This window comes from Ursus americanus, chromosome 3, assembly GCF_024610735.1.
Source record: "Ursus americanus isolate L20-20 chromosome 3, mUrsAme1.1.p, whole genome shotgun sequence".
Classification (NCBI taxonomy): Eukaryota; Metazoa; Chordata; class Mammalia; order Carnivora; family Ursidae; genus Ursus; species Ursus americanus.
In genome coordinates this window covers 19,617,744-19,644,491 of record NC_142129.1, presented here as the reverse complement: position 1 = coordinate 19,644,491, position 26,748 = coordinate 19,617,744, and the positions used below count along the sequence as shown (strand labels likewise).

At 38.0% G+C, this 26,748-nt stretch overlaps 1 protein-coding gene across 2 annotated transcripts in view; it reads right to left on the bottom strand.

Annotated features, from left to right (window-relative positions):
* The window catches only part of CHCHD3 (coiled-coil-helix-coiled-coil-helix domain containing 3), a 261,013-nt gene that overhangs the window by 199,927 nt on the left and 34,338 nt on the right, over window positions 1-26,748 (bottom strand). For both annotated transcript variants that reach the window (XM_087860823.1, XM_045792628.2), the window contains exon 3: window positions 7,464-7,545. In XM_087860823.1, the coding sequence (XP_087716949.1) occupies window positions 7,464-7,545 (82 nt within the window). The remainder of the gene's footprint in view (window positions 1-7,463; window positions 7,546-26,748) is intronic.

Genomic DNA, 26,748 nt, shown 5'->3' with positions numbered 1-26,748 from the left:
GTCTGTATATTTTTCCACTGGTTCCAAAGTAAACTGCCATAGAAGGATCTCACTTTCTTCTACACTCTTCCTAACATAGCATTCATTACCAGCAGGATCAGCAGATGGGTTCCAGAAGGGCGAGGACTGAGGGCTAAGCCAGGGTGAGGCCCAGCCTACGTGGACCACCGTCCATAAATATGGACTTCTGGACTCAAGGAAATGGACATCGGGCCACTGCCCACTCACCTTCTAAAACAGAAACAAAACTGCAGCCATCCAACAAATGCTGTTTGGACAAGTACACACCTCACACACAAAGCGTCCAAATTTGAGAGAAAATTATCCTGACCACAGGTTTCTCAAACTAAGCCCTAACAGCATTAGGGCCTATGAAGGTGATTTCCAGGTCTCTAGGAAGGGAAAAAGGGGGAAAAAGGCTGACAGAGCTCTACACTCCTAGTCCCAGCCCTAACCAGATGGCACTTGAATCAGCTTTCTATTGGAGTCCCACGTCAGGCTTCCTTTGAATAAATGTTTTACACAATGACGTGAGACAGTATGATTCGATCACCTCAGCAATAGACGGTGTGGGGCTAAGGGGGAGTCCAATTCAAGTCCCGTTCTGCTGCTGGCTGAGAAACTTCACATATGTCTACTTCAGTCATCTGTTCCTATAAAGCAGTGAGAAACTATGAATGCTATTGTCGGTGTTATGGAAGGAACGGTAAATGATTTATAGAGCACATTACAAGCTCCTCTCTTCCCCAGATCGTACTGATAATGCAGAAACTTCAACAAGAACTACAACCACAGAACACTCAGAAACCAGTTCCTAGAAACTTCCAAATGTAGAAACCAACTTTAGCACAAATTACTTCAAACACTAGGCTTCGTGAGAGAAAACTCTGTAATTACTGTCAAAAGAAACGTGAACAAGAAGGGGTTGAACATCATTGCTGTTATTACAATCAATAAAAAAGTTACAGATCTCTATGGCATGCTTGACTGATTCTGCTTTTCCAGGTTTAATATTCCCACCATGCAGAAACAGCTTCTTAAACAGAATTCAGGGTAGGATCCTACAACAACATAGCATCGATACGAAAGAAAACTGGCTTTGGAAAAAGAAGAGATGTATATAAAACACAGACTGGATAATCCAACCTTCTATAATGGTTGGTTATAGAAAGCAGTCATCTCTATTAAAAACAGAAAAGTGCCATTTGAAGAGAAAAAGATGAAAGTGGCAGATGGTGAAAGATTCCAATACCTAGTATATACACAGCACTTCTAATCATCTTCCCGGGAAAAAGGATCAGGTGGCTAAGACGCGATCTTCCTCTTGCACTGAGAACAGGTTCATTCTTTATCTACTTTTAAGCAAATGTAACAGAAAAAGGATAGGCATAAAACAACAGCAATGCAGTATGCATTTTTTAAAAAAGGCTTCAATAAGAAAACAATTCTATTACATAGGGATTCAATGTTAGCGCATATCAAGGACTATTTTGCAGACAATGCCAACAAGCCATCCGCTACCCTTACTGGAGCCAGACACCGGGAAACATGCTCACATCACAGCAGACTGGTACATGTTACATCAGATGAAGAGTGATAACTCGAATTTCTTCAATCACCTTATTTGCAAATATTTCTAAATCAGAAGTGAGATTCATTTGCCTGTGACAGTTGAGTGCCTTGAGAAAATACTGACTAACTGATCTCTTAAAGTCACTTTAAAACTACACTTTTATGATACACCATTGATAAATATCAGTTATTAAGAGTACTTGTTCCCTGAAAATTGTTGGTTTTTTTTTTTAATTTCTATAACTAGAGAGTACACACAGGTTGAAGGTATGCAATTTCATAAATGTGTGATTTGTGTTTACAACTGGAAAGTGATGTTTAACACCACACTAATTTAAAACAAAGGTTTATAAGTACCTATAGTCTCTAGTTAATGTCTTTTTAAAGCCATAATGTAACAAAACATAGCATATGTATGTATATTTTATAAAACAGACCATCCTTGCTAAAAGATTGTCAGGATTTCCCAGCTCCAGTGACTCAGGTGAACAATTGTTTGAGAGCTCGCTATGTGAAAGGCACCACACCAAGTAAATGACTTTAGACTTCAGTATTTTCAATGTGACACTAATCATAATACCCTGTTTTTCTCCCATAGATTCTTTCCTCCTTCCTTTCCCAGCTTTTTCTTCCAAAGGCACAAAACAACTAATAATAAAACTGAAATGAGTTGTTATATATTAGTTTAAAGAGAAGACACCATCGCTGTAAATTTCACGTTTACTGTAAGAAACTAAATGCACAAATAAGTTTTAAGTCCTTATTTGATGACATAAGCCCTTACCTGATGCTATAAATCGAAAAAATGAATGGACTGTGTTATAACCTAATTTACCCAGATACCGATGAAATTTATGACTAACTTATTAAACCAAATTAATTATTTTAAGTCTCATAAATTTAAGGTAATTTTCCAAGTAATTAAAAATGGGGTAAAATTTCAAATGATGTTCATCTAAAAACAGCAAGCAAGTCGTCTTGGTTGATGTACCATTAGTTACAACATCACGTAGCTATTCCCTTTCTTCCCGGTTTCTCGAAGAAAGGTTATTAAAACTGGAACACTTTCACTTGCCTTTATAGGTAAAGAGGTGAAATTCAAATGCCAAAGTTCAGAGGTCAGAAGTAGTCACATTTTTCTTGCTGTCAGAGATTGACTCTTGGAGGTGGGCTGCAGAAGACCACATTTTAAAAGTCTATACTCGAACTGCAGCATGTTGCGTCCCTGCCATATTGGCCTACTACAGTTTACAACACAGTATGGTCAGCTATAATCCAAAATAGGCAATAGAGAATAACAGCAAAAACAGACTGCTGACATGGGCATTTAATTTACTCCTGACTCCCAAAGCACCAAACAACTATTCCATCCATGAGATGTTGTGGTAAGCAAAACTAGGATTCCAAATTAGACCCAGCAATTTTAGTGTGTGTACTACTATCATGTCAGTGATTTGGGGGGTATCGGCTTGTCAACTAAGCAAATCACTGAAGATTTTCATAAAACAGAATCAGATCTAAAATAACCTGAATTGAGATTCCAGGTGTAAATGCTTTCTTAGATATGAAAAAGAAGAAGAAGAAGAAATGAGAATACAGCATATACAGTCATAGTGCTTACAACTAGCTGCATGGTCACTGGTCTTAGCAGAGCCCTTCTTCTAATAAAGCAACTTTTAATGAGGCTACATCTGCATATTAGATTTAAGAGAACGGAGATCTAAAGGAAAGGACTCCAGGTACCTTTTCAATGGCCTAATGAAGTAACTTCAGTTTAAACGATTTCTGAACGGGATCTAAATGTGTATAGCCCTGCCAGGCAGAGATGCTGCAAAAGGCCTTCCGTACCAGATGGGACACGAGACAGACACTCAGGAAGTCCCTTCAACCTGGCAGATGTTACGGCCTACGGTGTGTGTGGACCGTATGGGCAGAGTACGGTTCCAGGACCACAGGCTTCCATGTCTTCAGCCGCCTGGACACATCTCACAACTGCTGTCTGCCGCACGGCACGCCTGCACGGTGGCCACAGCCCGTGTGTAACATCAAACTTAGCACAACTGGTGTCAGCAGCCTGGAAAAATCCCAGGAACGACAGTGGAGCCATCTTTTATGGAATGCTGTGGCACCAAGGTTTTGACAGCACAGAACAAGAACATCAAGTCCAAGAGTGATTCAGAAGAATCAGAAGCCCTTCACCCTGGGTTTCCCACTGGCAGCGCTAGAAACGTACTGAGCCAGATAATTCTTTGCCTGGGGTGGGGAGGTGGTTATCCTATGTATTAGAGGACGTTTAGCAGCACCCCTGGCCTGCTAGATGCCAATAACACCGAGCAAGCTGTGACAGCTGAAAATGTCTCCAGACATAGTCTTAAGTGCCCTGGGGACCAAAGTATCCCCCCTGGGGACCAGAACACTGCCTTAACCTATTTATTTTGCTTACATTTTCCTTTTTCATGAATACACAAGTGATCGGTTTTTAAAAATTCAAATGAAATCTTAATGAGCTCTTCCAGTACAATTTCTAAGAGATAAACTATTATTGCTATAATTTGTAGCAATTTTTTTCTTAGTGGTACACCAAATGCTTCTTAAAATCGATGACATCTTCAATTAAATGAAATTCAGCCAGCCACCGTCCTTTCCCCTTTGTTGTGAAACCTTCATCCTGATTTCCTCTTAGGGAATTACTCCTTCCCCACTGTGTACAGTTTTAGTAGTGCCCAGTTCTTCACGAGCTAGGGCTCTCTCGTCCTCCTTTGATTCCTTTGAGCTATCCTATGTGCTGCTCAAAATGTTCTTGCCTCCTAAGTTAGCCAGAGTTAAGTTTCGGTCTTTCAGCTGAAACAAAGGTCCTTCTTTAAGCTAGCCTGATAGAAGACATTTTAGATTATTTCCCTGACAGACAGTTCACCAGCTTAGTAAAAATGTTACTGTTCCCTTACAGTTCGCCACATGGGCAGAGTGCACAGGGCACAGATGAAACAAGAATTGTTGAAACAGTATGACGGGTCCTGGGGATTCACTGTTCTCTTCTCTGTTTTTCAGTGTGCTTTAAAATGTCCATAATAAAAAGATTAAACAATGATAATAAATATTCTGTAAGGGAAAAAATATGATTTCCAAAGTCCTTCTTGCACAGATTTGGTTCCTTACATGTATGCGTGCCTTTGTGCCAATCTTAAGTGCTTGAGAACTTGCCTACCATTATGTGAGCACCTGGAGAGCAAGGTAAGACTAGTAAGCAGCTTGTATACGAGTGATAGGACAACGGCACAAAGAACCATTCTCTAAAACTGCATACAAAGCTTTATTCAATTAACGCAACAGATACAATAATGTATTAAATGCTTCATGACTCCAAAAACTTGCTTTTAAAAGACTACACACAGGGACGACTGGGTGGCTCAGTCGGTTAAGCATCTGCCTTTCGCTCAGATCATGATCCCAGTGTCCTGGGATCAAGCCCCGCACTGGGCTCCCTGCTCAGTGAGGAACTTGCTTTTCCCTCTGCCCTTCCCCCTGCTTGTGCTCTCTCTCGTGCAAATAAAATCTATTTTATATACATATATATATAAACAAATGACTACATATAAAACTGTCTTAATGCTGGGCTCCTGGGTTGCTCAATCGATTCAGCATCCGCCTCTTGATTTCAGCTTGTGTCATGATCTCAGGGTATTGAGATCAAGGCCCACGTCAGGCTCCACACTGCACCACACTGCACGTGGAGTCTGCTTAAGAGTCTCTTGCTCCCTCTCCCTCTGCCCACCACCGCATTCCCCGCCTGCTCTCTCTCTTTCAAAAAAGAATTTTTTTTCTTAATGCTTTTTCTAAAGCTTCTTCTCCAGTAGAAAGAGGAAGAAAAAAAAAAAAAACAGCTATTGATTCTGCTAAGAACTATCGTACAGATGAATACACACTTTTTGCCAAGATCTGACAGCTGGAAGTTTTCACAAAGAAGGCTTCAAACAAAAAGAAAACAAATATTTTAAGAAAGAATAATAAAAAGGTTGTACTACCCTCTGCTCTCCTTAAAGGTGACAGAAAATAAATTCCTTATCAATAGTCATTTGTCCAGTTTACAGTGAGGCTGCCAACCCCAGTCCATGTGAGATATGAAATTGGATCTCACTGGCACCTTTTATTCATCTCATGTGCCCTTTACCCTTCCATAGACCAAGGCAGAGCAAATGGGAGTTGAATAATGAAGGGGGGGGAACCCCACAAAAATAAAAACCAAACACCACAGTAAAAGTTATTGTAACCAAAAGCCTATACCGTACGGGGAGAAAGGAAGACAAAAATCCTATGTGAAGTATAATAAGCAAAGTAAATATGAGAGTCTAACCAAAAAAGCCTTATTAAAATAAAATTCAATTAAAAATAATAAAATTTCAAAGACAAGAAATTCTACCATATCGATTTTCTTTGCTTCTTAATGAAAATGGTCTGAAATTTTTTGAATATTTAAACTTCACTCTCTAATTATATACTCCATCAACCTAACCCAATTAAGTAATTATAAAGTGCTGCGTAAGAAACTATCGAAATACGCACAGACCCTTTTAGCAGTACTAATTACATCTTGATTTTTAAAAACCCTAAGCCATGAGCCTTCCCTATATCCTAAGAAAATGGTGGTCTTAATCTAAAACTTCTGTGCCACACATTTCAAGCAAATTCGAGGTAGCTTAGCACTTTGTCAAAGAGAAAGAAATATTAGAGAACATTTTTCAAACCCCTCAGTTTAGAAATAAAATCTTGAAGGCCCAAGAAGTTAAATTATATGTTGAAGGTCCTGTGGTGAGGACTAGAATCCAATCCAAAGACTCTTTACATTTAGCTGTCTCAAACAAAATAGTTAAGCAGCCCAAAAAAAAAACAAATACATACTAGGCATCTACACGTGTAGGCATGTGCCTAGTATTCACAGCAGAAAGACATTCACATGATTATACACTAAAACTCTGTGCTATATGCAAATTTCAGAAATAGCACAGATGGAAAGCACTTGACTCTATCTTGGATTAAAATGTATTCACATATTTTTATGAATAAGTATATACTTTAAATCTTTAAAAGTAGTATTTTTTACCAAAAAAATATTATCATGCTGTTTTGAACACTGTTTTTCTTCACTTTATGGCCTTTCCACATCTTTCTGAATCAACACATAAGGATCTACTTGAGTGTCTAGTATTCCATTGCAGGCTGTATCATAAATTCATTCATCCAGTCCCCACAACGGGTATTTGGATTACTTCCAGTTTTCTACTATTACAAAAACACTTTAGTGAACATTCTTTCAGCTGTTAGTAGTATTAGTAATGACAATAATTGCATAGATGTACAAAAGACTGAAATGTTCAAGAATGGAACAGAATTATGGAGGATTGTGATTTTCCAACGTTACATATTTCTGCAATGTCTTCAGCTTTTTTAAGTGAGTACATTATTGATTAGTGCTAATTAGTGTTAATATGGACATTATGTCAAATATGACATTCATCGTTAGCTACAATACTGTAAGCCATTGTAGACTATACAATTTTCAATCATAAGCACATTTGTTGGAAGAAACTCGCCTAAGAAATGCCTAGAGAATCTTCAAGAACTACTTCTCACATTGTAAGAAACTTCTCAGTAATCATGCGGCTAAGAACTACGCAAGAGATAGAGTGGTCACAATCAAGTGTGGGAAGAGGGTAACGTAGGGCTTTTACAAGCACAATCCAAAACTGAAAATGGCCAAATTCTTATCCTCGACACATTCTGAAGTGCAGCCAAACGCAAATAATGAGTCTTCTTACAGTCGTTCCTCTCCAAAAAATGTTTCATAATTATGACAAGAGGCCACCAAAATCTTGCTCAGATTCCACACAACTCACCGTTTCTGATTTTCAGATTCTTTCCTCGCTTGCTCCAGTGCCAGCTCCTCAGCCACTCTTCTCTTCAATTCTTCATCAGAAACTAGGATCGATAAATAGTGGAAGGAGATAAAATCAGTGATTTCTTAAAAAACAAAAGCAAGAAAACATTCCAGAAAACAAAGCTGAGACCATATCTTAATGGGCAAAGTTCTGCCAGCTGGTCAATGTCTCCTTGGAACTACCTAAGCACTCTAGAAAGACCAATTAGTGCACTTCAGGAGTAATTTAATCAAAAGTTCCCCGGTGACCTAGAAATTTCCACACCTGCCAAAATGTATAATAAACTCAAGGAGCTGCTTACTGCCCAGTGGGGACTGAGCCATTAAGCACAAATTCTTTAAAATGATGTCCTATCATTAAAGTCTGACAATCACGTATAAGGGGAGGAGAGGCTGTAAGAGAGGGACTTCAGAGAGGAAAATGACACCAAAACATTCTCATTTTGATAATTAAACACTTTGTTTTTTTTTTCTTTTAGTAGGCTCCACACCCAATGTGGAGCCCATTATGGGGCTTGAACTCACAACCCTGAGATCAAGACCTGAGCAGAGATCAAGAGTCAGACACTTAACCAACTGAGCCACCCAGGTGCCCCATATAAGTAAACACTTTAAAAAACCATTTACGACAGATCATATTTACATTCATTTTCCCATGATTTATTAAAAAGGGCATTTGTGATTTATGAACACTTTAAAGCCATATTCTTTGGAAAATATATCATTCAACGTCAAGTGCCAACAATTGGAGAGAGACACGGAAAAGCGCTCAGAAGACAGCTGGAGCTTTCTAAATACCTGGTGACTTGATTTCCAATTGGAAGATGTTGTACGATATGTTTTGTAAAGATTCTTACAGCTATGATAGCAAATAAAATAGATAAATTTTATATATTCATTAAGACCCTTCCATAAGAAATAAGCAAAGACTATTTTTGCTTTACTAGGAACCCACTACCTAAAATTATGACCAAGAAAGCACCAGAAAAACCTGGGAGGATCTAGGAATACACACAGGACTTAAGAAGAACTTCAAATGGTGGAGTCTATTAGGTGGAAAACTAGGCGGACACTTTATTTGATGATCTCCATGTTATAAGTGCCTTGCCTCAAGGCATATGCAAAAACTGAATTACAATGGGATATGAAAAGCCTTTTTAAAATTTAGCTGACACTGGGTAATAACAATGAATATTTGGGAAAGGCATAAGGACATGCAGTCTTAGGTGTGGATTATCAGAAAACAAAAACAGCACCAAAGGACACCATCAAGGTGAAAAGACAACCACAGAATGGGAGAAAATACTAGCAAATCATATAGCTGATAGGAGACTTGTATCCAGAATACACAAACAAAAAGACCACAAAATAAAAAATGGGCAAAGGACAGAAACAGGCATTTCTCTAAAAAAGATAATGCCAATAAGCACATGAAACATGGCTCAACACCATTCATCATCAGGGAAATACAAATCAAAACCATGTTTGATACACCAATTCAAACCCAGTAAAATCAAAAAGACAAGCATTAACAAGTGTTGGTGAGAATGTGAAGAAACTGGAACCTTGATACACTGCTGGTGGGAATGTAAAATGACGTGGCCACCACAGAAAACACTTGGGTGGTTCCTCAAAATGCTAAACACCGTTGCCATGTCACCTAGCAAGGCCACACTTAGGTACTGTATATATTCAAGAGAACCGAAAATATTTACATCAGCATTATTCGAAATATCCCAAAAGTGAAAACCACCTAAATGCCCATCCACTGATGAATAGATAAACAAAATGTATAGCCATCTCAATAAAGCTGTAAAAAGAAAAAAAAATTTTTTTTAAACAGAATAACGGACAAGGAACTGAAGAAAGGAGTAAATACTAGTTGAGGTCTAATCCAAGCTTGGCCATCAACAATCTGGAGGACCTGGGAGGGAAGTTACTAGCCTCTCTGTACAGTTTTCCTCAAAAGGCTGTTCTCAACTGGATATTCTCCAGGGTCCCTTTGATCCATATACTATGCTGCTGTCTGGCTTCTCTCCTACTTCGTAGCCTATAACATGAGAACGATACAAGTCTCAGCCTTGAAAAAGGTCACATAAAATCAAGAAAAAAACTAGAACAGAGAATTCTGTCTGCATTCAGGCAAATCTGAGAGATTTTTTCAGTATTAAAGGTTTAAAATAATACAAACACCAGAAGAGACATTATAGACAGTAAGAGCCCAGCAAAGAGTCCGAACAGTCTTTGTTTTCCCATCAGCTAGACTTTGGATCAATCAGGTAACCTACCTGAGTTTTGATTTTCTCATCCAAAACCAGGACCCACTGGGTTACATGGGGGTCAGCTGGCCATGAAGTTCCAGACTATGCACCCCACAAGGTGATAATTTTCGCATTTACAGCTACTTCTCATAAACAAGCAAAACAACATCACACTACATTTTTTCAAGTTGTTCACAGCTGGTAGCTCTAATTAGTAGCAAAAACTGAAACAAATATTTAACCCAACTAATACTACACAAACTATACTCTTAAGTTTCCCATACGAGTCAGAACCTACAGAGAGTGAGGCTGATATGCACAATCCACCACTTCCCCCTGGGTTTTTTCAAATTACCACAGCAACATTTTTCTCAGGCAAAATTCAAAGTTTCGATCACAATTCACGTGAATTTCATCCCAACAATTAACTAGGCTTCGGGGAGACCTCAGCATACCAGGTCTGAGTATGCAGCAAGGGGATCAGTTTTCTAAGTGAGCCAGTCAAACAGTCTCCTGGTGCATTTTATGCCGGGACTTCCTACTACGGGAAAAGCCAAAGTCAGCAGAGAGCTTTTTATGATGATGTGATAAACCTAAAATGGAACAGTAAGGACTCCATTACCAAACGGCGACTGGCTGGGAGGTTGCGAAGGAAGCCATGCAGGAGAAACTGCAGAGAAGGAAAGTGTAGCTTCAAGGCTTGTCCTCTTTCTCTATACTATCCTGCCTCTCCTGTCAGCCCCACCACCAGCCATGGGTGAGTTGAGAAATGGATGGAGGTCATTGGTGTCACCTAGGTAGGCCGCAAGGGAGAGAGAGGTGGAAGGGAGAAAGCACCAGCGATGCAAAGGGGCTGAAACTCCTGAGGCCACTGAAGAAGACATGCCCAAGGGACCAACTGGTTGACATCACTTTTGGTCAGTAAAGAGACCACAAAGTACAGCTGTCTTTCTAAAGCCCCAGCTATTTCTGGAAAAGAAAAAAGAAAAAAAAAATACAATTTTGGGTCTCACGTCCAAGGTCACAGCTGAAAAAGTAATTACCTTAGCTACAAGTGAGAATTTAAAATAACAAAAGATAAAACATGACCTAGCATAAAGAGTTTAAAATCTAAAATAGCAAATCAAAGCCAAGGCAGGGAAATAAACCGGTGTAGTAATGGGTTTTGAGCAAATCTAAGTTTCGTGTTATTTGTTTTTAAATCAATAGAATACAGAAAGCAACAATATATTATTTCTTCTGATGGGTCTGGTCCAAAGCACAGAAGGGAAAAAGATATACCATGTGGAGACCACTATTTAAAATGGCCTTTCTGAAAACACTCTTTTCAGCTCTCAGGCTCTGAACATTTTCTCAAATAAAACTGTTATTAAATTAAAAGGTCAGTGTTTCAGGATGGACTACTTTAAGAGAAGCTCAGGAAAGGCCAACCTTGCCTATTAGCACAGTGAGTTGCCAAGCAGATCTTTAGGGACTGGCAAAGTTTGTGAAATGAGAAAAAGTAAAAAAGAGAAATGTTCAAGCCATATAAATCAGATTTGCCATGGAAATCTGCAAACCTATTTCAAGCTCAGTAAGTAGGCTTCCACAGCTTTTACATACATACACCACTTTCCTTTTAAAATGTGTTAAGACAAAAGGGTATTTTCATTACATACTTGAATCCTGTACTTTCAAAAGTCTTCTCAAAAAACATTTATTGTCTTTCTCAATGGCAAATATATCTTAACATACACAAACACTGGCATTTTCTCAATTAGTTGTAGATGACACAACACTGACCACAGAACATGTGAAAAAACACCAAGTATTTCAATCGCTTCACTACAGAAAGTCTGGCCTTAAATCCTTTCTTTAAAACTATCATTTTTTTTTAAGATTTTATTTATTTATTTGAGAGAGAGAGAGAGCACAAAGGGAGAGGCAGAGGGAGCAGCAGACTCCCCACTGAGCAGAGAGCCCGATGTGGGACTTGATCCCAGGACCCTAAGATCATGACCTGAGCCAAAGGCAGATGCTTAACTGACTGAGCCACCCAGGTGCCCCTTTAAAAATATTATTGAAAATAATACTTGTATAGTTGAAAGCAGCTCATGATTCCTAACAAATTTGTATTTGTTTTTAGTAAACAACCTTCTAAACAAATGTTCTGTTTAGTCCACTAATTCTTTACTGGCTGCCTAGCAATCTTCTACTCCTCTTGGCCACATTCTAAATTTCTAAGAATCTGAATTTCTCATTTGGGTTCAGGAATAAATAAGAAATTCCTACTTATTATAGATCTTAGTATTCTTAGGAACAGAATACTATGGTCTTAATTCTCAGAGAAAGTGTAGCATAAATTCATTATGCCTCACCTGCCTTCTATGTTATATGACTTGTGTCCAAATTCCATTTTCAGAAACTTGTTAAACTACAGGGAGACAAGGAAGGAAGAGATGAGAAGTGAGATTCACTATATTCAAGATAGTTCCTTGAATGGAGAATAGAAAGGACTCCAAATGATGGAAGAACTTTATGAATGCCCCATCATCTATGAAAAAAACAAAAAATTGAAACTGCAACTATGATTCAAGATTTATATAGATTCCCTGAACCTCAGGGGACATATCAATGTCCTTTGTAACACAGACATGACTATGATTTTCCCTTTATTTTCCTTACAACACCCTTACACTATAATTTCCTCCCCAGTTACAGTATTTCTTAAACAATCTCCGAAGTTACTTAATAAAAATGATGGCTTGGCTCTTAGCAAAATGTCAGGTCCTCTGGGATTTTTCCTTTACTCCATTTCTCTTTCCGGTTTTATCATTTGCTGATACATATTATGTCCAATTTTATAAAGCCTATTATTTTCACATGCTAGTTTAAAAACACGGAAAAGAGGGACACACATGTACATAACTGCATAACACAAGCAGATTTTAGAAAAAGACCAAGGCTCTGCCAGGATTGAGACAGTTGAGCCACAGCTTATACCATAAGACATACCCAAATTAAATTTTCAGCTCCGTAGAAATATCCATTAATCTTATAATTTCAATAAATTCATTAATACAAAAAGAGCACTGATTATATTTTAAATAGAATAATGGAAGCATCCATGCAATCAATGAAATAGGGCACACAGTATATTGGAACTCAATGACTCACAGCATGGGTTGCAGGATAAATCCTGTCCCACTCCTTATCTTATAAAAGGTATGGGGTTTGACTGGGAGAAGAGTCAAAAGATGACGAGGATAAATCTCTGAGGTTAGAAAGAAACATGTAACGGTTTGCCATTATCCATCTGCGGCACCATTTACTTGGCAGACAAATAAACCTGATTTAAACACACACACACACACACACACACACACACACACACAGGAGTATATTAAGTATGATGTTGAGCTGACAGTTACATTCACTATCACCCAAGGATAATGTATCTTAAGATGCCCTTCAAAAAAATGCCGTCTGTCGAGATACCTGGCAGAGTAATTGAGGCTACCTATATGTTACAGTTAATGACACTGTTAGAATGAAAATCCTTAAATGCACGTTCGTAACTGTAAATACTGAATCAGAAGGCACAGTGGTACAGAATGTGGCAACCTGAACATCAGCAGCATCAAGTTAATGGTTTATTTTGTTGTAGTACTGCTCCATCAGGATTTATATACCTTTGTAAATTTCTAATTTGAACGGCATAATATGCAAATAATGTCCATTTTATTGTTTGCTTCACAACCAGCACTCGCAGAAACCAGCTCCACGTTCCATTCTATGGGAAAACACCCATCAATACCAGGCCGCAGAAGCCACAGAGCGACAGACAAGCTCATCAGTCACATGCTACAGTTTCCACATTTTTAAGTAGATAATTCATAAAAGCAGTATTGAGAATCAGATACATCTAGTATTTCATGTCTCAATATCCTGAATAATAGTTGCAAGACCACACAAAGCCTCAAGGAAAATAAGATCTATAATTTAAATTAAAAAATAATAATTACCTCTGGATATTGCTTTTTGATGCATAGCTTAATTTTTTTTTGTTGTTTCATAAATGGATGTGTTTTGTTCACTGGGGATAAAACTATAAATAAAATAGCATTAAACCTCCAACCCCAAATAAAGACTCAAAACCACCCAAACCTGTTTCCATTTCGTTTCGGTAGTCCTGAATGTGGCCATACTCAGACATTTCTTCGGAAAGACACGTGAAATGCAAAGAGGACCAAGCTGGAAATGAAGGGGGTTCCCTTTTAGTCCAGGCTTTGCCACAATTGGCTTTTATGATTTTGCTCAAAAATATACCATTGCTCTAGGCCATGGATAGTTCATCTGTAAACTTGAAGGTCCAAACTAGAAAATCTCTAAAAGCTAAAAGCCCTTCCCCTGAAAACACAGGTTATATAGGAACCTCACGGAACTAAATTCATGCTTGAGCTTCCACATTCCCTGAAAGCCCACTAAAATGAAGGTAAAGGAATAAAACAGTACATCACTGGATATACGATCAGTTGCTTGAAGTGACACTGCTCATTTGGAGAAACTGTCTATCAGATACCCACCCGGCAAACTACCAAAACAGCTTCTGGGCTTCACAGACAATGCAAAAATAACAGGGGGAGAGGCAACGAGGGAAGGAGCAATATCGTGCAGACTATGAGATGTTCTCAGGACATACTAACTGTTTTGATCTGTAGAATCAAACATCAGTCGTTACATAAAATAAGTCATCAACTTTTGAGGTAGTTTGGGAAGATTTAGAAGAAAGATACACATTTTAAAATCACATATAATGAAAGTAAAAAGTGTAACGGCTACTCAAAAAAGAAATTCAAGACAAGCTTTCCTCCCTCGAAACCCCCCCCCCCCCCCAAACACACCACTACCACCATCACCAGGTTTCTGCTCCTGGACCCTCCTTTCAGAAAATATGGAGCCAGGATGCCTGGGTGGCCCAGTCAGTTGAGCCTCCAATCTTGATTTTAGCTCAGGTCATGATCTCAAGGTTGTGGGATCGAGCCCCATGTGGGGCTCCAGCCCCATGTAGGGCTCCACACTCACAGCAGGGAGTCTGCTTCTCTCCCTCTGCTTATGCCCCTCCCCCCCAACACCCATGCCCTCTCTCTTCTCTCTCCCTAATAAATAAATAGATCTTAAAAAAAAAAAAAAATCAGGAGCCACCACTCTGACAGTTATGGTATTTACAAAGGAGAGAACGATGGGTATTCATTATAAACTTACTGTACTAGCCATAGGTTTCAATGTTTAAGCTCTTCTATGGCCAACTATACAAAATTATTTTTATTTTTTTTCAAATCAAGTGACCCCTAGGAATAACACAAACTAGGGAAATCCATCAATTCACTAGGTAAATTCTCACTGACTTAATCCTATGCTAGGCCTTATGATGAAGGCATATGGTCCCCACCATTAGAGATTGTAGTCTGAGTTAGTAAAATTGTGCTCTTGAGGTTTAATATTAAGAAATATTAAGAAAAAAATATTAGGAAATCCTACCAACGCTGGCTGCAGTCATGGAGTGCTTCATGAAGGAGGTAGGACATGAACAAGGACCTACATTACAAATGGAAAGGAACCCCAACAAAGCTTGTTTGTAGGAGAAAAAACAGAAGGATAAATTATACTCAATTGTGACGAGGCTTGGAAACCAAGCATAAGTTTGGATAAGAAATGTTAAGAAATAGGCACCAAGAACAGTTGTTAAAATATGGAAATAATGCAGGGCACCTGGGTGGCTCAGTCGGTTAAGCGTCTGCCTTTGGCTCAGGTCATAACCCCAGGACCCTGGAATGGAGCCCTGAATCGTGCTCCCAGCACAGCAGGGAGTCTGCTTCTCCATCTCCCCTCCTGCTCTAGTCCTGCTCTGTCTCTCACTTTCCCTCTCCCTCAAATAAATATTTTTTTAAAAAATACGGAAATAATGCAATCAAACAGCATTATAGGAAATTTATTCTGGCACAGGTTTGCAGATAAACAGGATGGGGTAAGCATAAGGCAACGAATGAGTGGTTCTCAAAGTGTAGCCTCATCCCCCATGCCCCCACCTCTCTCTCCTCCCGTGGAGATGCAGCACCAGGAACTTGTTAGAGATGCAAATATTTCAGCCCCACCCCAGGCCTATAAATCAAACACCCTGTTGGAGAGGGAAGCACTCCACGTGTTAACAAGCCCTCCAGGTGATCCTGACTGTCGCTCAAATTTGAGACAGTGGCATGGGGTGATGAACACCTGAGCTTAGAAACGAGAGCTTTCGTGGGAAAAACTGATCCTCCGTGACTGAGAAAAGAACGAGAAAGAAGTCAAAGGTGCACCCAGATGCCAGAAAATTAATACCCATGATGGTCAATTAAGAAGGAGAGGCTATTTGGGCAAGAAGGATAATGAGTTCTATTTCAGACATAGTCAACTAAAAGTAATGGCAGAATCACCACATGGAATTGTAGGCAATTAGATATTTGAACCTGAAATTCAGATTTGATTTGCGACTTGGCTGGAAATGCTGATTTGGGAATGACTATTACAGATCTGAGCTCAGTGAATTCTGGAAAAAACTGTGTAAAGAGAAAAAAGTAGAAGGCTAAGGAATAGGCCTTAAAAATACATCAGAAGAAGGAGGGGAGTGAAAGAAGAACAAACAGCATTAGCGGCAAAGAAGAAATGGAATGGAAAGGAAGAAATGAACCAAGATACATACCATGTGCACAAATGATAAAAAGATTCCACCTCTTGTGCCAATTCCAATCAACTGGCAGTAGCTCCTTGGGGTGCTGTGTGTAGGAGGACTCCACGGCCAATTCCAGGTCCAGTGAATTATTGTCTACCCTGGGCACTGGAGGAAGATATGGCAGCACGGCTAACAATTACCTATTACCGCAAACAGTGCATGGAAATCAGATAGTGTGGGCAACAGGAATCAGTGGGAAGAGAGCAACAGAGCGCACCAATTACAGGCCTCTCTTCCACAAGTCTAGAAATAAAACAAGAACGAGGTGGAAAATTTATAAATAAAAGATGATTTTCACAAAAAGTGGCAATCTGTGCATGTTTGAAGGGCAGCCATAATGAATAATCTGTAACTAAATTGTAAGACTGATGAACAAATAATATATACATTACTCATGAGGATCTGGTTGTTTAATGTACAGTAATGAAGCCCAACTAAAATTTATATATTATATCCCAGTCCACTTCCCTCATTACCACCATGTTGCAAAGTTCATAGTGCAATTTTTAAAGTATATTTTATAACAGTGAAACAGAGTGGACGAGCCCACTTCATGTGTTAAAAAGCTTTAACCAAAACTAATGTCCTTCCCTAAATAATTTGCTTTGGTAAATATAAAGTCAAATACCACTCCAACACTTAGAATCATAAATCAATCTTCCCTCTTCCTATTGTTATGAACTAGTATGTGCTTCTTAGCAAGAAAAATTGTATTTTCTTCAAAAATCCATTAATCACTAATAAAATAAGTGATTAAATAACAAATAAAACAATAAATACGATATTTAGTTCTTTAAACTCTGACCAACATCATTTTCTAAGACAGTCTTTAAATTTATCTTTGCATGTAATCAAAGCCCAAGAAAAAAAGACTCAAAAGTCTGAAAAAATCTACCTCCTAGTCCACCTAACTGCCTATAGCTCTGGGAAATGTCAACTGACCCCAATCTGAAGACTTTTCTTCCCTTGAATGAAAATAAAATTTCTGACCCAATGATGGCCCTTCCAAGAAGGAAGAAAACTAGAGTCCTGTTTTAGATCCTGGCCCCTACTAGACAGTAGAAACAGTGAGGGACCACAGACAGACCTCTGGGCTCCCGTGCCTTCACTTATAGCCCATCAAGTGTAAGATGCCAAAAAGGGCCTACTTAACACAGGAGCTAACCACTACAGAACAATGGCCTCTCCTGGGAAGTTTTTTAAAAAGCAATTCAGATTTAACACCCATGCTTAATTCATATTTTATTTATGGTACTTCAAATATATTAAAACTGTGAGACAGCATAATACACCTCAGTATTATATTTTTCATTAAGCTGTAGTGCAATATCCTGAGCTTTGTTTTTTTTTATTTAATTCACATTGTGATAATTAGATCAGCCTCTTTTTTGAAGTAAAATTATATCTATAGCCCTGTTATTTTTTTCCCTCATCTAAAGCAACCAATCTCCACTTATTGTTCAGAAAACAGAGTATCAATGTAGTCATCATCTCCAGTAAAGCAAAAATACTACTCTGTGAAGCATTATGGAAGCTGATCACAGCTGATTTCACCATTGTTCAGACAGGAGACTGTGGGGGCTCCTGGGGGGCTCAGTTGGTTCAGCCCTACAACTCTTGATTTCGGCTCAGGTCATGATCTCAGGGCGGTGGGATGGAGCCTACTTAAGATTCTCTCCCTCTGTCCCTCTCTCCCCTTCTCTCTCTCTCTCCCTCCAAAAAAAAAAAAAAAAAACAGACACAAGACTGTACAAAGGGATTTCAATACCAAAGGCCTTGTCCTGTCTTTAAGTCCAAGAATGTACTTAACCTTTTTCTCTAGGAGTAAAATAAATTACCCACAGTAAAACTAGGCTGAGCAGAAGATACTAGTAAAAACATTTACTGTGATTATATATTATGATTCTATATTCCTAACAACCCACAAATTTCCTCAATACCAGTGTTATACAGGGAAAGGCAGTAGAACACTTTCTTCTCTTTCAGTAACATTTCACTTTTGTAAGTTACACCAGGTGCTATGTAAAGTTTCAGGATGTAAACCTTTTAGAATACCCAAGGCTACCCAAGATTGAAACAGATGCTCTCTTGAGACCAGTGGTTTTCACTTATCAGTCACAATGCTGCTTTCTTTCAGCGAACATTTTGTAATATGCCCTTTGCTATCCTGAAAATAGAAATAATTTGACACAAAAATTTTTAATCAACATAATACCCTAAGTTTTCTATTTAAAAAGAAAACTAATTTGTAATAAAATAATGGCTTTTCACTATGTAAACGCTCAAACCTAACCACACTAGAAGATGTAACAGCCTGAATCTTGAGCTTATACGTTAAGTCACCACAAATACAACAAACAGCTATAACTATTGCTACCCAGCAGCTGCATTCTTGGAAAAGTCGGTATATCTTAAAAACATGAGGAACAGACTGTCTCCTTATATATTAAGTTCTGGGCTGAGTAAGCAGGTTTTCAACTGCATAAATTTCTGATGGGACAGTCAGAAAACTGAGGGCACAGGACAATTCTTCAAAGGACAGAACTCGCCCAGCACTGCAAGACCCCCTAGATCCCTGCCCACACCACTAAACATGAGGAGCTCCCCTACAAATTTTGTAAAAGCCCACCTGGAAGCAGTGCTGCCCCACCACTGAGCACCACTGTTTTAGTCTGAGCTAAAATATTCACTCTGGTACAAGAAAAACATGGGAAACCCAGTTACTTTATGGTTTGTATGACCACTGATAGTCGCAAATGCACTGACAGCAATATGGAGTTTTCAAACACAGATAAAAATTTGGAGGGGGCTGCAAAATGCCTTCTCCCAATGTGAGCTCTGTTCCCAGGTGCCCAAGTATTACTAGCTTCCTTTCTCTCCATACTCACTAAAATCACATTTGCCCAGTCCCATTCTTCCAGATCACCTTGATTTTCCTTAAGGTATCCAAAACCATTTTCTGCTAATCATTGATTTGTCTATTTTTTTCCTCCCCTGATGCCTCAAGATGAGTCCTCAAAGGATGAGGGCTCCATCAGGAATTCAGTAGAAACAGGAAGGTGGTTACAAATGGCAGCCTAAAGACTCCAGCTCACTTGTTGTGATTCCTCAAGAATACACACAGATACAGGGTGATACCCATCTACGCACAAACTGTTCTAATGTTTTCATTATTAAGCACTCACAGACATTTTCAGGTTAATGCTTTTAAGAGAACAATTTCCCAAACATAACACACTTCCCATCACACTGTCTACATCTGATGATTCTTGGCCAATTAAAACTCTTATGTTTTGCAAGTGACAATATCAGAATTAACACTGAACGAATAGTTCAATAGGCCATATCATTTTTATATTCCAGGAAAATGAGAAAAAGATTTAAAGTTACTCATTCTAAATTGACTAATAATAATTCACAGAGAGTCCTTCTGGAAATTAAGGAAGTGAAGGTTTAGTAAGGAATAATTTCTCTATAAACACCAAAAATAAATTAGCTTTCACTACAGCATATAACAGAAAACTCTCTAGCATAAATTATAGGAAGGCAGCAAGAATGAGTACAATCCAAATACGTATGATACTTTAAGAGAAATGTATTTATGTCATTTTTAAGTACCTCCAGCAACTGGATCCAGTCTTTTAAAACATGTTATCAGGTAAAGGTCCCTAGAACTGTTCTAACAAAACCAATAATTAGAATACCAACTTACTCTCTGTAAATAGCAAATTCTGATGTACATGATAATTTCATAAAATAATTTGCTATGTAATTTGTATGTAATTCCTCCCAAGGAATTTTCTTACCAAACCCTCCTTCTCTTCCACCCCATTCCCCACCCTGTTAAGTGTAAGAAAACATAAATCTTCTCTAATTTCATGACAAATTGTCAATTAAATGAATCCAAATTAATTCTATTGCATGTTTTAACATTTTCAAGTAGCTTTAACATATTTTATCTGTAATATAGTTAATAGAGGATTTAACAGTAAAAAATAAGACATAATACATACAGTATAAAAATATGCATCTGAAACATGACTATGAAATAACACGTCACACATGAAAGACCTCCGTGTCACAGACACAACCACTGTGTGTGTGTGTGTGTGTGTGTGTACATCACAGGATTGTGAAACAGAGAAGCACATCATATTTGATTTCTCTGAAACAGACAGTAAAACAGAGCTCTTCTAATTAAAGAATTAAATTTAATTCTTAATTCTTATTTATTTATTTAATAATTCTTATTTGTTATATATAACATGTATATTTATTTAAAAATCCTTATTTGCTAATTCTAATTAATTCTTCATTAAATTTAAATTTAAAGACATCTGTGTTCTCTTCCTGACTCTCTTCCTATCCTCTGTGACTTAAATTCTTATCTATAAATTACCAATGAGGCTTCTCTTGAAGATGAAATTATATAAACTAAGGAGGTATTTTAAGGACAATGATTAACATCATTACAAAAACAGAATGAAACTCTATTCAACTGAAGAACCACTGGCACTTGATTTTTAAAATCCTGACTACTATATAACATTTCATTGAGCCAACACTGTATTTCCCAAGACATCAAAATTTTTTTCATCATACAGAAAAGATTATGTAATAAGAAAAATTGGAACAAGCTGAGGTTTGCTGGAGGGGCACTGGGTTGGGGGGCACTTGTGGTAAGCGCCCGTGTTGTATCAAGTGACATACCACTAAATTCTACACCTGAAACTAATATTACACTGCATTAACTGGAATTTAAATAAAAACTTGAAAAAGAAAAAAATTGTGGTGTACCTCTCATGAGAATTTAGGATCTGGCCTGATGTCAAGGCCCAATTATGTAAGTATTTCAGCTTTTGATCTCCAAGGTTCACGTACTTATTGTAAATGAATTTAATCTGACAGTAACAAGAATGAATTTTAATCTCTTTCATTGTCTTTGAATACTGCTGAAGTCATGGATTATGACGGATGATGAGGAGACTGAAGGGTAAAGTAAAACTGATGTTGACCAAGTCTTGTCTAAAAATTCATTTTCATGGCCCATTTAAATACTATTAGAAACAGGAAGGCCAGTAGCAAAGAGAAAGATTTAGACAACAAGGAAGAGCAACACGTATTTTATATATAAAGCAATGAAAAGCGGGAAGCAAGCTCAATATCCATAAACAGGGAAATGGTCCAAAAATAATACAGAAGAGCCATATTATGAAATTTGGTGCTAAGATTAACATGCTTTTAAAGAATATTAATCCATGAAAAGATTCTCACAATTAAGTAAAAAGGACAAGATCCTAAACTGATCACATTGTAAAGAAAGGGGGAGGGGTAATCATAAAGAAAGGGGGGTAATCAGAAGGGGGAATGAAACATGAGAGACTATGGACTATGAGAAACAAACTGAGGGCCTCAGAGGGGAGGGGGGTGGGGGATTGGGATAGACCGGTGATGGGTAGTAAGGAGGGCACGTATTGCATGGTGCACTGGGTGTTATACGCAAACTAATGAAGCATCGAACTTTACATCGGAATCTGGGGATGTACTGTATGGTAACTAACACAATACAATAAAAAATCATTAAAAAAATAATAAAATAAAATAAACTGATCACATTGTTTGGTCATATCATTTGATCATTTTGTCTCATACGTTCTATGTCCAGTACTGAAAAAAGCATAAGGAAACCATCACAAAGAAATACATATAAATATATGGTCTCAAATACATGCATACACATATATATATAAACATATATATATATATATAAACATATATATATATATAAAGTGATAACATATATGAAGTGATAATAATGTTATCTTTGAATTTGGGAGGAATCGATAATTTTTCTCTTTCTTTATACCTAATTGTACTTTTTACCAAAAACACATTTTTACTTCCCTGGTCATTTAAGCAGTTACTTTTTAAAAACTTGATTGGACAATAAATTCCAGTTTTCAAATGTACAAAATGCATCAGTTTAGCAGAGCAGACCTTCAAACCTCACTTACACCAAAAAAAGAGTCAGCTGGGATGAGAGTCTAAGAGTGAGCACCACAAGATTTGAGAAAACAAAATTGGTTTTTGTTTTTTCCCTCTACCCCACAGCCATCCTGCCTACACCTCATTATAACAGACTACATATTCTTAAAAGGCAAATCACTCAAAGAAAGTACAAATCATACACCATTATTGTAATAATGTTTGGGGAGCAGAATTTACAGCACGGTTTCTTATGGTGCTACCTGGAAGCATACCACATGAGGGCTATTTGCTGAAGAGTTCTTTTGTATTGAAAAAGATGAGATCAAAGTGTCAGAAAAAGAATATTTGATGGCCATATTTAATATAGGTAGGAAATGGGGGAGAGGGAGCCTCAGAGACCCAAAATATTCTCTTTGCACTTCACTGTTTCAAGTAGCATTTAATTTTTTGTCTTCCATTTAGATTTTTCAATTGATAATACCAATGGTCCTAGTATGATGAATGATAACATGTTATCAAGGACAGCTGCTGAAAAATTCTTAGTCACTGACTTAAGCAATCAACTGAGGTTAAGCTAAGTCAGATAAAAGGAATGAAAGATAACCACTGATAGGATTTTCTACATCATGCAACAAATAACCCACAACATAATGATAGTAAAGCTCTATGGAGATCCATTTCCTACATGCAGCAGTCACTGCTAACGGAGTCACTACATTTGGGGATGTTCTAGAAAATCACTCTATAAATTGTCCATTTTGGCTGTGAGACAGACATAGAGTCCTATTTATTTTATTCCACAGAGGCATAGGCTAAAAGAAAATATAACTTCAACTATAAATTTAAACTATTATATCTATCATTATATTCTTTGCTACCACTAGCAAAATAAAACATTTAATGTTCTTTGTTTGCTGATTAGATTTATACTTAGTAGGAAATACATATCAAAATTTAGCCTTGCTTCCTTAAAATGGAATCTGACAACTTCTCACTGGGGTTTCATGGCCTGAAGCATCTCTAGTGAAAGCTATTATTCAATATACCAAACTCTCGTTTTTTTTGAAGTTGCTTAGTAGATGTACACATTACAATCACCGGCTAAGACAAAAAGGTTTTAAATATCTATTTGTAGGAACTGTATCTCAATAACAAATATCAAAACCATCGCTTTTCACAAAGCTTTCAAGACAGAGTAGCAATGACAAATGACAGGACACTGTAACAGATACTATAGCTTTATCCTGAGTTTAATCTTCGTCTTATTTATTTGAGTTTAAAGGAAAATCAAACTAAATTATTCATTCCTTACAGTAGCAGAGGATCCTCAGATACTGGTTATGCAGTTTGAATATAAACTGAAAATATCAAGTCTTTTCAATTTTTCATCCATACTACTAAATCAGGAATAACTAAAATCCAAACAGGAATTCAGACATGTGACAAAGTGAAGTCTTTGTAACCAAAATATTCCATTACTCAGCTCTATTCTGAAAAGAACTTGTGCCTCAGGAATGCCCAAATTCTTAGCACTTACAATTCTGGCTACATCTTTTCCCACTCTTACCTGGGAATCCAAAGAAAATTACGAACTTCAACTAACACAGCACAGGATGCCACAAAGGGCAATTTTTGGTTGGATATGTGGCTGATCAGAATAAAGACGACATTCTCCAGCCTTGCTCACAGTTGTGTAGCCTCGTGACCATATTCTGGCTAATAATACGTACGCAGATATAGCGTGTGAAGCTTCTAGTCACTCCCCACAGCAGAGGCTGGAGGACAGCTGGGAGCCATTTTGGATGGTACAGAAAAAGGAAACACCCTAGAGATGCAGAACTAACCTTTCAAGCCATTGTTACTTAGGGTCTCCATTAGACAGTGGAACCTATCTCCTAGCCTATGTATTCTGATAAAACGTTCCAAGTTCTAATCTACCCTTTCTCAGACCTCGAAGAATCCAAGACAGTCTCAAAAACAGGCACACTTGAGAAGGGAATGGGAGGGAGGGGAAAGAGTGAAGCAGGGATGAGGGGAAAAGAAGAGAAGCTTCAAAACCAGCTCTGCTGAGCATCCTAGGAAAGAGCTGGAAGTCTTGAGGGCAGAAGCCTAGGTTTTGTCCTAAGAAAGTCTACCCACCCAGATGTACATGAGAGGAAACTGGAAAATAACCCAGGTGTCTTGTTCATTCCAGGATCAGTCAGTCATTTAAGCAAGTTACTCAATCTCTTTAGAAGAGCCTCAATTTTGTATTTCTAAAATGAGGGGCATAGATTAGATCATCTCTAATGTTCCTTTCACTTAACCTAATTCTGAACCTATGTTTCTCTACCCATGACATCACAGCAGAGCAGCTGAGAAAGTCAGCTCTGGAATCAGATTGCCTAGATCTAAAACCCGGCTCTACCATTTGTTACATGTCTTTAGCTTCCCTGCGACTCAGTTTCCTCTCCTGTAAAATAAGTATCATAAAAGTAACCACGGCACAGTATTTTTGTGGAAGTAATCACCTCCTAATGTATATAAATACCTCATCGGATTACATTTTAGCTCTCATAAGCCTACTTTACCAAAAACCTGTACATGTAGTCCTCAAATTTCAAATAACCAGCAATTTACAGATTACTCATCGAAATTACCAATTCTTTCTATCCTGGCAATTCTTCAAGGCTCCATCCTACCATTTGCCTCCTGTTCAATAGGAGTCTAACATCATCACACTGCCTGCAAACTAATAACTCACTAACTTTACACCACCTTTCTGGAAAGTTAAACCCTTCTGAAAAAATGTTGTGGCTCTCTCAAAGTTTGCTGAGTATCCGACTTTTTGAAGCAATGCTCTCAAATTTTTTCCTTCTCTCTTCTCAAGCAGCACCCTACATAGCAGCAAGGGTCCAAAACAAATCCTCCTAAGTCCTCCTTTTTTACAGTTTTGTTTTGTTTTTGTTTTTGTTTTTTGCAAATTCACCAAGCAGCATTTGAAATAAAAGGATTGATTATGTCTCAAGTTCATTTTCCCCATCTCCCCACCCTCTCCAATCATACACAAAAAACTCAAATGTGATCATTCTATTCCAGATATACCATCTAGGAACCCCACTTTCACTAGTCTGTGTTCGGCTGCTAACTTTTCAGGAATTCCTAAAGACCAAAACAAGCAACTGCAGGATTTCAACTCTCCCTTTGATATGCTAACAGTTCCTAAGAGGACTTCAACTATCAGCTACAAAATAAACATTAGTTTAGGTCTAAAACAGTCTGCTTGGGCATAAGTTAGGTAAAATATTAATATATTAAAGCTGCTGGTAATGTTTTTAGCATTCATGTTAAAATTCTATAAGAAAATAATTACTTTAAGCATGCAGTGACTGATTTGCTGCATTCTTAAGAAATGTAAATTATATCCGGAGGCCCTTTTTTTTCCAGTACAACATGTCCAATTTCATAAAAGTAAATGGAGAACCATAATCCACTTAAACATATTCACTTAACAGAAAGCTTTGTTGAAACACATCTATTTTTTCCCTTTTTAATGAGCAATACTTAATACTTTTACAATCTTAAAAATGCTTCTCTTACACTGCAGTTATATTTCTGCATTTCCCTAAGATTCTTTCAAACTATTGAGCGCCTACAATTACTGTTTTTAAACCTCTTTGCCACACAGGACAGACTGAACGCCAAGAGAACACCCTCTGAGGGAGCCTTAAATGACTGCTACCTCCTGACAGCCATTCTTACCCCCAGGAAAAAGTAGAGATCTTGGCATCCCTGCTAGGCGATACTCATCATTCCAGTCAACTCTGCAATAACAGAGGGACCAAGCAGGGCCAATATACCGCTGAAGTCATTCCAAGCTGGCTCTGGTCTGTGCCAACGTGTACATGTTTCCACAAAGTCACTCCCTGGTGCAGAAACTAGAGAGACGTTCCATTTCCCTTCCCAAAGCTCTTCTTCCTGCTATACATTCCAGCAGCCAAATGCTTTGCTCAATGCTTGTTGAAGTACAAACCCTCTCAATAATACAATCTTAAGAAACTCTTTAGTAATTTTTTAAAGAATCGGTAATTTATATGTTATATGATAAAGTAATTTTAAATTTAAAACATTTATTTATTTTAAGTAGGTTCCACTCTTAGCATGGAGCCCAACACAGGGCCTGACCTCACGACCCTGAGATCAAAGACCTGAGCTGAGATCCCTAGTCAGACGCTTAACCGACTGAGCCACCCAGGCACCCCTAAAGC